We start from the raw sequence: 12,715 nt of genomic DNA on the forward strand, positions 1-12,715 counted from the left end.
TCATGGCAGTTTAATTACGGAATAAGGAAGCCACCCGGTTCCAGAGGGATCCACAAAATGTCGCTCACAAATTTAGCGTGAAAGTCACACAGGCCAGGCAGTGCGAAGATAAACGCTCCAAACACACAGAGCTTGTTAGTCAAGGTCTCTAATTACCAAACGCTTCGTGTAGTTACGTCCCAGTCGTCCAATTTCGTGTGCACAGAAGTGAAGCCAGCGAGGCTGCTGGCATTCACAACTACTCCAACTTTACAGCTTTCATAGTTTGTGTTGCTCCTGTTTTTGATTTATTCAACAAAGTGTTCATATTTTTAATCTGGGGCCTCGACAGTCACAGGTAGATCATCATCTGCCGGTGTGAAAACAAACCGACAACCTGCGTGAGTCATCAAGTGAATCATTAGTTATTACAGCAGTGACAGTCGTCCTTTAACAGCCAGCTCTCCTCCTGCTGCAGATCAAAGATGGAGGCCGTGTAATCCGAGATGATTACGTTCATTCAGAGAAGAGCAGTCGACATGTCGCAGACTCGCTGCAGGTCAGTCGACGATGGGGACGCACACACAGACACAATGTGGGATTACAACACGTTGTGCGTCGCTGTGAAGTCAACAGCGATGCTAAGTGAGCTTTTTGTAAATTTAGCCACGCACGCTGCTGAGTTGATGGTCATGAAGAACTTCTCGTGTTCAGAAGAGCTTTCTCTTCCTCCCACGGGAATTTAGAGGAATGACTCAACTCTGTGTGTGTGTGTGTGTGTGTGTGTGTGTGGTTGCTCTCCTCAGGAGTGTGTTATTGCCTTCATAAGTGTGTGTGTGTGTGTGTGTGTGTGTGTGTGTGTGTGTGTGTGTGTGTGTGTGTGTGTGTGTGTACAGGACTCCATAAAGCCTCTAAGCCGAGCCTCCTGAAGGAGCTCAGCATTAATTATTGCCGAGTGTTAAGTAAAATCCACCACACGGTAACATCTGGCGCCGCGGGTGAGGAAAATGACGGGGGAGGTTTCCCTGCTCGAGTACTTCCTGTCGAAAGGTTGACGCTCCGCTCACACTCAGTTTGCACGCTAAACTGTTTTAATGTGACCTCTACAAGTGTTACGTCTTTTTTTTAACCCGTTCCTGTAAAGGCGTTTAAAGAATATCGCTTTCCCTGGAGCCGATCCCAGCTGTCACTGGACAAGAGTCAGAGTTACATCCTGGACTGTTCGCCAGCCAATCACAGAGCTGAGCAAGACACAGACAAGCAGACACACTCACGTTCACACCTACGAACAATTCAGAGTCACAGACCAGCAGCCTCCTCACTGTGACACATGAGAGCAGCTAAATGTGCTCGACAGTGAAGGTTTATCTTTTTGAAGTGGTCCACCTCCAAAGTGGGGTCACGAGCCCGACAGCTTTCACTCCCCGCCTGCAGATGTGACGATCGTCTCAGCAGATGAAAAGAATGTGGTTCAGTGTTTGCCCTCTGAGTTCACGCTGCACTCGTCGGTGAAGCTCAGTGAAAAGACGCCTCGCTCTCACTCTGCCACACCGACACGCAATGGTGCCACCGTGTGGACGAACGCTGCATGTGCAAGACCTGCAGCTCCCTGTATGAATCACAGCGCTGCACTTTCACTTTCAACAAAGAATTATGAATCTACATACCTGGGACCAACTGCATGACACAATACTGTTACTATAAGCACTCTTGACTTGCAATGATCTTATTTAATTACATTAGTTAAAACGATTTGTAGAGAGTAGCCGCCTGAGTGAACTGAACATGAACTCTTGCCATCCTCACGCCCAATTTATGAGCTCTGACTGGACGCCAGCGTGGAGGTGATGTTTTATAAACTGCTCGCTCAGTGACAGCTCGGTGCGTCTTCAGGAGCCTAAATTCTCCCACTCTCGACACGACGTCCTGACTTCCTTTCCACAGCCTGATCTTTGGTCTTTCCTCTGCTTTAAATGAAGCAGCTGATCGTTTACAACCGGAGGGGAGATAACAGAGGGACAATAAAAACGTGACACCATGTCCAAGCATCTGAAGCAGAAGAAGGCAGCGTCATGCTCCGAGTCAGACCTGCACAAACTGTCCCGCTCCGCTCGCGTTGTGGAACATGAGACACGTCAAGAGGCCACTTTAAATAGATGGAGTTAGTTTGTTTTTTTTGTGTGTGTGTTGAATTTTAAAGCCGTTTTCTTGTGTACATTTACCTGCAGACCGTCGTCATGGTAACCCACAGGCCGTACCGCGTCGTCCTCATGTTCGTCGGGTTGTTTACCCTCTCAGTCGCGATCACGTTCAACTTTTTGTCCGAACTTGGTTCTGAATCAGGTGAGTGCCTGTCAGAATGAAAACAAAGCTTTTTTTTTTTTTCAAGGATTGGAGAAACGTGACGGGTGATAATAACGTCACGCTGATCTCCGTGCAGGCATCTTCAAGCAGAGCACGGAGGATGTGACACTCAAGTACACAACTCCAATAACTCCAGCTCACTGGGCCATGTTTGTCTGGGATTTCATCTATGTGTGGCTCATTGCCATGTTCATGTACTTTATAGTTGGACTTTGCAGAAGGTAGGCACCATCTCTCATACTCTCACACATAAATCATAAAATGCTTTAAAGCGACGCCACACGATGCAACTCGGTCGATTTCTCAACGCTTTTATCTCATCCTCTTGTATTATTGCATGCTGAAAATTACTTCCCCTGGTCCAGAGGCAATTTACTTTCTCTTTGTGGCGTCGTTTTTCTTTTCACACGTACAGTTGCACATTGCTCTGACTTCGAAGGAAAGAGTCTGAATACGTCCCCGCAGGCGCCGTCTGTTTGCTCTGCTGTATTTTTTCTTGCAAATCTAACGGCGTTCTCCGTGCACCCTGCAGGGACGCCTACGACTGGATGTACACCACGCCTGCAGTGCTGCCCTACGGATTCCATGTCACCATAATCGTCAAAGTGTGCTTGAACATATCATGGTTGTTTCTGTTTGACAGAGAGTAAGTTTGTGCGTTGGTGTGCAGGTGTGTCGTAACATTTCTTATTTTCACATTTCTTATTTTCTCGTTTTTGCTTTTTTCTTATTTCAGTCCAGTAGATGTTGCTCACGAATGCACAAAAGGAGTTTAGCGCCAACTTTGCTCGAGCTGCGATCACCTGTGTCCTGCATTGTTGTGTTAGCATGCTAATGTTAGCGCTCTTTAGTTAGCTCGTAGCTTCAATCACCCGTGTCCTGCATTGTAGTGTTAGCATGCTAATGTTAGCGCTCTTTCATTAGCTCGTAGCTTCAATCACCTGTGTCCTGCATTGTTGTGTTAGCATTCTAATGTTAGCGCTCTTTCGTTAGCTTGTAGCTTCAATCACCCTTGTCCTGCATTGTAGTGTTAGCATGCTAATTTTAGTGCTATTTAGCGTGTTAGCTTCACGCAAACTGACACAGAATGATGTAAAAACTCTTCATCCTAATAATCAGTGAGTATGTTCTTCTTCTTCTTGACTCAAACAGCTTTTATACACAAGGGGAGGAGCCGGCCGTCCCGTCCATGTAAACACAGCTCTGACAACAACACAGCCAGCAGGACTCCAGCTTCTCCCTCACTGTAGTCAGTCAGGACTCACACACACATTCACACAGGACACACTGGAGTTGTTCATGTGGAACACGTTGCCAGGGGCGACTCTGCAGTCTGTTGGGACCCAAGGCAAAAATGCATGTTGCACACTCTTCCTTTAATGTTTCTGCTTGTGTGTGCAGATTGCTGCTGCCCATGCTGATCATCTCCGCTGTGATGATGATCACCAACTACATGATTCTGTTTTTCTCCTGTCATGGAATGAAGATCTACGGAGCCTGGTTACACAAGCATCGCACTGCAGACCTGTGGCTCCTCAGAATATTGGTATATCTCTAACAATGTATGGACTTTGACATCTCTTTCTTTTTTTCTACATCCAGCTTTAAATATAGGGAAGTGCAGCATCTTTGATTTACTGGAGAGACGCAGTAAAAAGCTCATAAAAAACACCAAACGGTTATAATTCACACATTCAGCAAACACAGGATGAACTTTGGATCGAAGGGCAAATCTAAAGTCCTGGGAGTTTGATTCAACACTTGTTTAAAAGCCAGTTTATGTGAGTCTTAAATCTTTATAATGATACGTGACCTCCATCGCTGACAGGAAAGGCTTGGTGTTCAAGTGGGAACTGTATGGGAACACCGTTGCTAGGCAATGGCAACATGGACGCCAAAAGATGGCTTTCTATATGGCAATGCAAAACATTAAGCGAGTGGGAGGGGGTCTGCACGCCACCTCTACCATCTCTACAGACTGTCTGCACGCCACCTCTACCATCTCTACAGACTGTCTGCACGCCACCTCTACAGACTGTCTGCACGCCACCTCTACCATCTCTACAGACTGTCTGCACGCCACCTCTACCATCTCTACAGACTGTCTGCACGCCACCTCTACCATCTCTACAGACTGTCTGCACGCCACCTCTACAGACTGTCTGCACGCCACCTCTACCATCTCTACAGACTGTCTGCACGCCACCTCTACAGACTGTCTGCACGCCACCTCTACAGACTGTCTGCACGCCACCTCTACAGACTGTCTGCACGCCACCTCTACAGACTGTCTGCACGCCACCTCTACCGTCTCTACAGACTGTCTGCACGCCACCTCTACCATCTCTACAGACTGTCTGCACGCCACCTCTACAGACTGTCTGCACGACACCTCTACAGACTGTCTGCACGCCACCTCTACAGACTGTCTGCACGCCACCTCTACCATCTCTACAGACTGTCTGCACGCCACCTCTACCATCTCTACAGACTGTCTGCACGCCACCTCTACCGTCTCTACAGACTGTCTGCACGCCACCTCTACCGTCTCTACAGACTGTCTGCACGCCACCTCTACCGTCTCTACAGACTGCCTGCACGCCACCTCTACCATCTCTACAGACTGTCTGCACGCCACCTCTACCATCTCTACAGACTGTCTGCACGCCACCTCTACAGACTGCCTGCACGCCACCTCTACCACCTCTACAGACTGTCTGCACGCCACCTCTACCGTCTCTACAGACTGTCTGCACGCCACCTCTACCATCTCTACAGACTGTCTGCACGCCACCTCTACCGTCTCTACAGACTGTCTGCACGCCACCTCTACCGTCTCTACAGACTGTCTGCACGCCACCTCTACCGTCTCTACAGACTGTCTGCACGCCACCTCTACCGTCTCTGCAGACTGTCTGCACGCCACCTCTACAGACTGTCTGCACGCCACCTCTACCGTCTCTACAGACTGTCTGCACGCCACCTCTACCATCTCTACAGACTGTCTGCACGCCACCTCTACCGCCTCTACAGACTGTCTGCACGCCACCTCTACCGTCTCTACAGACTGCCTGCACGCCACCTCTACAGACTGTCTGCACGCCACCTCTACAGACTGTCTGCACGCCACCTCTACAGACTGTCTGCATGCCACCTCTACCGTCTCTACAGACTGTCTGCACGCCACCTCTACCGTCTCCGTGCTCTAATCAACCTGCTGCATCCTGTTTCCTGTTCTCCTCCATCTTCTTCTCCACTCTGCACTTTTTAAATCATCATTTTATTTGTTTTACTTGTTAATTCGGAGCGCTTGGGGGGATTTTATGACCTTTGAACAAAGCCAGGGTTCTTAATTACTCCTGTTGTCAGGCTCCACGCTAACACAACCTCACAAATTATAAATAAGTAGAACGTATTCTCTCTTCTCACTCAAGGCAAACAACAAAGAAGCAAAAAACATTTATCTGAAAATGTCAAACTATTCCTGAGAAGTAACATTTAACCAACAGGTCAGGATCCTTTCAATTTGTTCAGTGCCACTGCATCCTGCAGTCTGAAGGAGCCAGACACTGGTCTCAAAGCTGCCAGCTGCTCTGTCCTCCATATCTAAAGGGTGAATTCTCTCCAAAATGCCGAGTCACACTGAGCGTGACCTGTGGTCTGAGATAAGAAGGTGAGAAATAGCCGAGTTAGGATACAGACAGAAAACCATGAGATTGGTTTTTCAGACCTTTCTTGCCCTGGATTCAGACACAAAACGCTGTCAACTGTTTTTAAAGGACCAATCAGTGAGACGATGACGCTCTCTTCCTCTGTGATCATGAAGGAAACATGCTGTGTTGAAGTGAACGCAGAAAGCTTTACAGACCCATGCAGAGCTGGCTAAACACTGAAGCTACAGTGTCCACCACATGCAGAGCTGGCTAAACACTGAAGCTACAGTGTCCACCACATGCAGAGCTGGCTAAACACTGAAGCTACAGTGTCCACCACATGCAGAGCTGGCTAAACACTGAAGCTACAGTGTCCACCACATGCTGACATGCGTGACAGGAGGGGGCGGAGCCAGCTCTCTGTGATGATTAGAGTTTAGACTGCAGTACTCATTTTAAACACTAGGGGCAGAGTTATCGCTTCCTTTAATTATAACAGACCATCTGCAAAACACTTCCAATTACAAGACCACTTTAAACATGTGCTTTTACTCAGGCTGGATTATTATAGACCCTCTCTATATCTAAAGAGTCATGAGAAACAAACAAGGAAGTCTAGCTGCTGCTCCATAAGAACTCTCTTCTTTAACATGTACAGACACTAAGCTGAGGATTATCACATGTTGCAGCATCTGCTTTGCTAATCTTTCAGGCTTATTTCATTGTGTTGAATCAGGTGCAAAATGGAATCGCAGTATATTCAACATGGGGGACTCTCTCCACTCTACTCAACCTGACGATATACTTGCAGCATCAGACAGCAACATTAAGATGTGACTGTGCCATGCTGGCTCTGGTGCTGCTTCTCATGCAGCTGGCAGCCTGGTGAGTCGGACTCCCCGCTGTGTTCTGTCGTTCACCCGCGGGGGCTTTTTCTTTCCTCCGAGGGAGACGGTACATGAGCAAAGAAGAACTCCCGTCTTTAGTCTTCTGCCTCGCTCTGCTTACAGGTTTCTGTTAGAGAACTTCTACTTGGATGAGCATGTGCGCTACATTGTGACCATCTACCCTGTGGTGATCCTGTGGCTGACGGGGATCCTGAGCAACTGCAGCTCTCCTCAGGGTTCAATTTACATCTTTGTAGGTACGTTTAAAAGCTAAATGAAGAGAAATTAACAGCACAATCTTTTTTCTTCTGTTCTTGTTACTGATCAGTAAACATGATAAACATCCTCTCGCCCCTCTGCAGCTTTGATCCTGGCTCTTTCCTGCGTCATGTTTGTGGCACGAGTGGCTTTAGTCACATGGAAGCATCGGAAAAGACCGTTTTACAGGGACAGCGGACCCAGTATGTCACCAGTAGAAATAGCTTTAACACAAAGAAAAATCCTTCTATGAATCGTCACTTCAGCTCATAGGGAGGATTTATTCCAAAGTGTACTCTTCCATCTAAGTCAGGCTTTGTTTACCTGTGATGATGTGGCGTGCAGAAAGAACAAGACGTGTGTGAATACTGTATAATTATTAAAGGTCACATGACCTCCTCCTCTTCTTCAGGTGAAATCAGTGTCCTCGCTCCTCTTCATCATGTGTGTGAAGTGTGTTGTTATAAATCCACTCTGATCCTGTATTTGATCATGTCTATAAACCCCTCTATTTCAGCCCTGCTCAGAACAGGCTGTTTCTGTGTCTGTAGCTTTAAATATGTAAATGAGCTGTGTCTGGCCACGCCCCCTCTCTGGAAGGGCTCGGGTGTACTCGCTGCTTTCTGGCTCCATGTCCTATTGTTTACGGTGAGAAGGCAGACTCAGAGGGCAGAACAAACACCTAGCTGTGGGAGTGTCACCCACCTGGGGGAGGGGCTACTGCCTTTTGTGATGTCATGAAGGGCACATCTCCAAACGGCCTGTTTGAGCACACACTTTCTGAAAAGTGGAGCAGGCAGAAGACGGAGAGGATGGACTGTTCTCATCATTGGAGGGTTTGGAGACAGACTGGAGACACATGATAGAGTCTTAATTATTTAACTCATGCAAAAAAAATAAATGACGAAAAAAAAAAGAGTGAGTATTTCTTTTTTTTCGGATATAAGAACTGAATGAATGATGGGTCCCTTCTGTATATATGCAGTGCAGGCTGATGACTTGATGAGAAACAGGGGAGCTGGCTGAAACAATCAGGTGAGGACACCCAGAGACAAATAGAGACAAGAAACACAACAGAGGAGGAGACGTGCGGCCAAGGCTCAGGCCTTCACATCCAGATTTATGGAACAACACAAAGACACAAACTCGTGGTTTTTCCACGACCAAAATACAAGAAGCAAAGATTCACTGAAACCAAAACCAAAGCCGGGGGTCTTTTCTTTCTAATAGAAATAAAATCAATCAATAACTGAAGTTGCAATTTCAGCACAAACTCATCTGTGCAATAAGGGACCTTTTTTTAAATCTGCTGTGTAAAACTGAAATGTCCTTATGTCAGCGTGTCCCTGTTGGACAGAGAGTGCCAGTACGTCCTCGCTGCTAGTACACAAACACACACACACACACACACACACACACACACACACACATCCTAATCACAAGGATCACAGGCCACTAAAGGTCCAATCCAAGAGATAAAGTAAAATGATGCGGTTCATGCAGCCATCCAAAGTCCATCATGTCTGATTATGAAGCCGGACGGCGTTCCTCTCAGTCGTCTGAGCTGAGCTGGCGAGCACGATGGCGAGGATGCAGATGTCCCCCGTGTCAGGAACACACAGACACCATGTGGTGATCCACGCCGGCTGCATTGCCCTGGCTGTTATTACTCAGGTGATTGCACACGTCTTCTTGAACCTGGCGAAGGACAGCTGGGTGCCCAACGGTGAGTCGCTCCACATTTACTCAATGAATAAACAATCATCGGATCAGGCCAGGGGGACGGGTTCTGAGCGTGCTCAGTGACCTGTTTCTTTGTGTGTGTGTGTGTGTGTGTGTGTGTGTGTGTGTGTGGTGCCACACAGTGAGGAGGTTGCTGGTTTGAATCCCTGTCTGACAGCAGCCTCTCTGTGTGCAGTCTGCATGTTCTCCCCGTGCATGGCGTGGCTTCTCTCCCACCGTCCAATCACATGCTGCCTCTCATCCAATGACATCTGAGATCCTCTTTAGCCCCCCCGTGACCCCGAACAGGACAAAGCGGTACAGATACTGGATGAATCGATGTGTGTGATGAATTTATTCTTTAAAGCTTCATCAGCACAAAGTCTTTTTTTTAAACTGTATCTTGTGATTAAATCAATTTAAAGACGTCAATTCAACTTTAAATAATTTCATCTTTGATTGGATCTAAAGGTGGGGCGGGAGATGTATGAGGAACCTTTTTTTATTTTTACCCAAAAGCCAAACACTTAAGCCCCTCCCTTCACTGCTCCTCCCCCGGATTATTTGCCTTTAAGTTTGTTTGTTTTGTTTTCTTGCATCATTTCCTGAAAGGTGTCCTGGATCAGAATCCCGTCTTTAAAGTTCTGGAGAAGAACTTGACTGAACTGAACAAGCTGTCTGCTGCACACTGCTGATTCAAATAATGACCTTTGCCCTGACAGCCATTGGATTCTATTTCTGCAAGCAGCAGACCTTGATACAAGCCAATCAAACGATTAAGACAACAACACACACACACACACACACACACACACACACACACACGCCCTAACGCTGACACACTGATTAAACCCTCCTCAGTATTTTCTATCACATATCCAAACCAGCGATCAGAGCTCATTTGCTTGTCTTGGCGTCCAGCTCTGTTTCAGACGTCATGCAGGAACGTCTCGGAGTCCTTCCCCCTGGAGGTGACAATGGACTGGTGGTCTGAGCAGTACTGGGTTTTGATTGACATGTGGTCTGCAGCTTGGCTCGTCTATGCAGTCGTCGGCCTCTTTCACAGGTGTGTTGTCTTTAATGTCTTCAAAGTGGCGGTACCTACATTTTTACAATATTTTAAAGGTATAGTCAGTAAGTTATAGTCTCTACAATGTTTAGACTTTTGCAGTACCCATTCTGAACACTAGGTGTCAGGAGTTACATATTTCTCCTTTGTATCAAGCTGCCTATCTTTGTTGTAAAGTGCAATTCTAAAAATCTGTTCTAACTTTGTGCAAATCTGCAGAAATGTCCTCGGTCCCGAGTCCTGCAACCCAGAAATCCATCCTCCGGTGTTTTATCTGATGTGGACCATGATTAATATGTCAAGAGTGTTCAGCATGACTCTTTGGGCCAGACAGTGAGTTCTGTCTTTTATTTGAGTCCAACCTGCAGCATTAGCACATTTACCAAACTAAGACACACTTTGTGGCTTTCTGCAGCTTTATAGTCGGAGCCATGACGGTCAGGTGGATTCTACCTGCGCTCAGTTTCTACATGCTCTACATTTCCTACTCTAACCTGGACAAACACAAAGTCTGGCTGTCTGTCAACAACCCTGCAGTGACATCATGGACACGCTACCTGGTGAGCATGCTCCAGTCCCAAACATGCACTGCTGTCTGAGTGAGTTTCGATGCATCCTTTCACTCATGCATGCTCCTTTAAATGTTTCAGACCCAGAATGGCTTAGCTGTGTTCGCCTGGTGGTCTCTGCTGAATGCTGTGGTGGGGTTCGGGATATTAGTCAAGTACAAAGCTGGCGTGCCGGACCCACTGATCAGCAGCGTTGTCCTCACCATCGTGTCCCTGTGTGCTGTGACCTGGTGAGACTAAAAAGACTTTAAATCCGTGCCTCATCGTTTGTGTGTAAAGCAGAAAAAGAAAAGAAATAACTGGACACGTTGCTCTCTTCAGGTTCATCCTGCAGAGCTTCTTGTTCAACAAGTACCTGCGCTACACATTCAGCGTCTACTCCATTCTCATCCTGGGTCTGGGTGCAATGTTCACCAGGAGCTATCGCGTCCACGACCTGGCTGCAAACACAGTCTTCTGTGGTAAACGTCCCCACAGAGTGCAGCTGCATGTCAAACACATACACCATGTGTCTCTTTCTTCTGCATGCTCATCCAGCCCTCTCTTCTCTGCAGGGCTCCTGATGCTCCTGATGACCATTCTGAGCCTGGGTCATTTGATCTCTGAGTGTTTGCACTCGAGCGGCTCGACCAAACCGATCGCTGTGGAACCCCACGTGGCGTTCGTGGAGATGTCCCGGCAACCTGAAGGCAACATGAAACACCAGCTCCAAAAGTGACCACAGAAAGACAACTCTGTGTGTGTGTGTGTGTGTGTGTGTGTGTGTGTGTGTGTGTGTGTGTGTGTGTGTGTATAAGGACAAAACAATCAAATAATAACTCTGCAACAGGGATATTTGCAAAGCATGTATCATGTGTTTATAACCACAAGGGGGCAGCATGCACCAACTTCATCCAAAACAGGAAACATTGAGTTGAGCTGTAACGAGCATTAAAGTGTGACAGGTCATGAAAACGAGTCTGATATCCCAACATGTGTATCCTGACTTTCTCTCTCTCTCGTTCACACACACACACACACACACACACACACACACACACACACACACACTCCCAGCCTGAGTGAGCATCACGTCAGAGGCCGAAAAGGGAAACCAAACACGATTCAAGAGAAAACGAGGAAACATGGAGATAAATAATCCAGGGTAAAGTGACACTTTCCCTCATGGGATAAATAAAGAATATCTTCAATCTTAATCCAACCTGTCCACATCTAATCACATTCACCACCTTACAACACATCTCAGGTACCATTCCAGCTGACCAGCTGATGCACCTGAGCGGCCTGGTTGGATATTTGTTCCGTTTAAAGTCAATAAAAACAATGTTTAAAATAAAAACAGCTGAAGGAAACAATAATAAAATAATCTCCTCATGAGGTCAAAATGAACAAAATGTCCAGCTAACACGCTCCTGTTTATGGTACAGACAGCACATTGAATCTCCTGCCTGCGTTCAGAAACATGAACTGGTGGTACAACGTTAGCACAGGCAGATCTGGGTGGAAGTCATGGTTTGGTTGAACCCGTGATGGTTCTGACTTCACGGATCATAATCAGCACGGCTGAGTGTTTAAGAGCCCTCTCTCATGGAGCAACAAACATGACCCTGAAAAAGGACGCCTCGTCATTTCTTCCTTCAGACTCGTTCTTGTGCTTCTACGTGTGAGTGTGACGTGGAGGTGAGGCCGATGACAGACGGTTAACAGCAGCACACGACTGGAGTTTCAGGTCGCTCTGGAGGAGAGAGTCGATGGGTCTCCAGAGCACGCCGTCCTACCCGAGAGGACAACTCACGATGCTGAGTCAGAGCTTTACAGCTATGATGAACCTCAAGGATGCAGGTTAGTCTGCATCAGTAAAATGGAGACACTGGACAGAGACAATGGACAAGAGATCGCCACGGTCGAACAGGGTTCAACAACAAGAGACAGGGAGAGGAGCTCGGAGGGGTCAGTCGCTGGATGGATTATATAACCCTGACCCTGGAAAACATTACTGCGGTGACGGGCGTCTGGGGCACCTTCAGCCACGTGACCCGACCTTGGCCCGACCTTGGATATGCAGAGGAAAAAGAAATGGATGGAATCATCAGTCGATCTGCAGGAAACATCGACATGAAGGCCAGATTGTTGCTGCTTGTGCAAAAAGTGCCTCCTGTTTGTGTGCTGTGACCCTGATCATAAACTCCAGCTGGCAATTTATGTGCCCGCCTC

The 12,715-nt window shown here is 47.3% G+C and overlaps 2 protein-coding genes across 2 annotated transcripts; both read left to right on the top strand.

Annotated features, from left to right (window-relative positions):
* Nucleotides 1-1,688: 1,688 nt before the first annotated feature.
* Nucleotides 1,689-7,559, top strand: LOC306834656 (uncharacterized protein). Its single transcript, XM_079360720.1, has 7 exons — nt 1,689-2,322; nt 2,420-2,564; nt 2,876-2,989; nt 3,745-3,889; nt 6,733-6,881; nt 7,007-7,140; nt 7,246-7,559. Exons 1-7 carry the CDS (start codon nt 2,217-2,219, stop codon nt 7,392-7,394), a joined length of 942 nt encoding a protein of 313 aa, XP_079216846.1. The 5' UTR covers nt 1,689-2,216; the 3' UTR covers nt 7,395-7,559.
* Nucleotides 7,560-8,571: 1,012 nt separating this feature from the next.
* LOC306835202 (uncharacterized protein) lies at nt 8,572-11,472 on the top strand. The gene is made up of 7 exons (XM_079361628.1): nt 8,572-8,867; nt 9,785-9,929; nt 10,152-10,265; nt 10,348-10,492; nt 10,583-10,731; nt 10,823-10,962; nt 11,056-11,472. Exons 1-7 carry the CDS (start codon nt 8,723-8,725, stop codon nt 11,217-11,219), a joined length of 1,002 nt encoding a protein of 333 aa, XP_079217754.1. The 5' UTR covers nt 8,572-8,722; the 3' UTR covers nt 11,220-11,472.
* The last annotated feature ends 1,243 nt before the right edge of the window (nt 11,473-12,715 follow it).

The sequence above is a fragment of the Symphodus melops genome (assembly GCF_947650265.1).
Source record: "Symphodus melops genome assembly, chromosome: 14".
In the NCBI taxonomy this organism is placed as follows: Eukaryota; Metazoa; Chordata; class Actinopteri; order Labriformes; family Labridae; genus Symphodus; species Symphodus melops.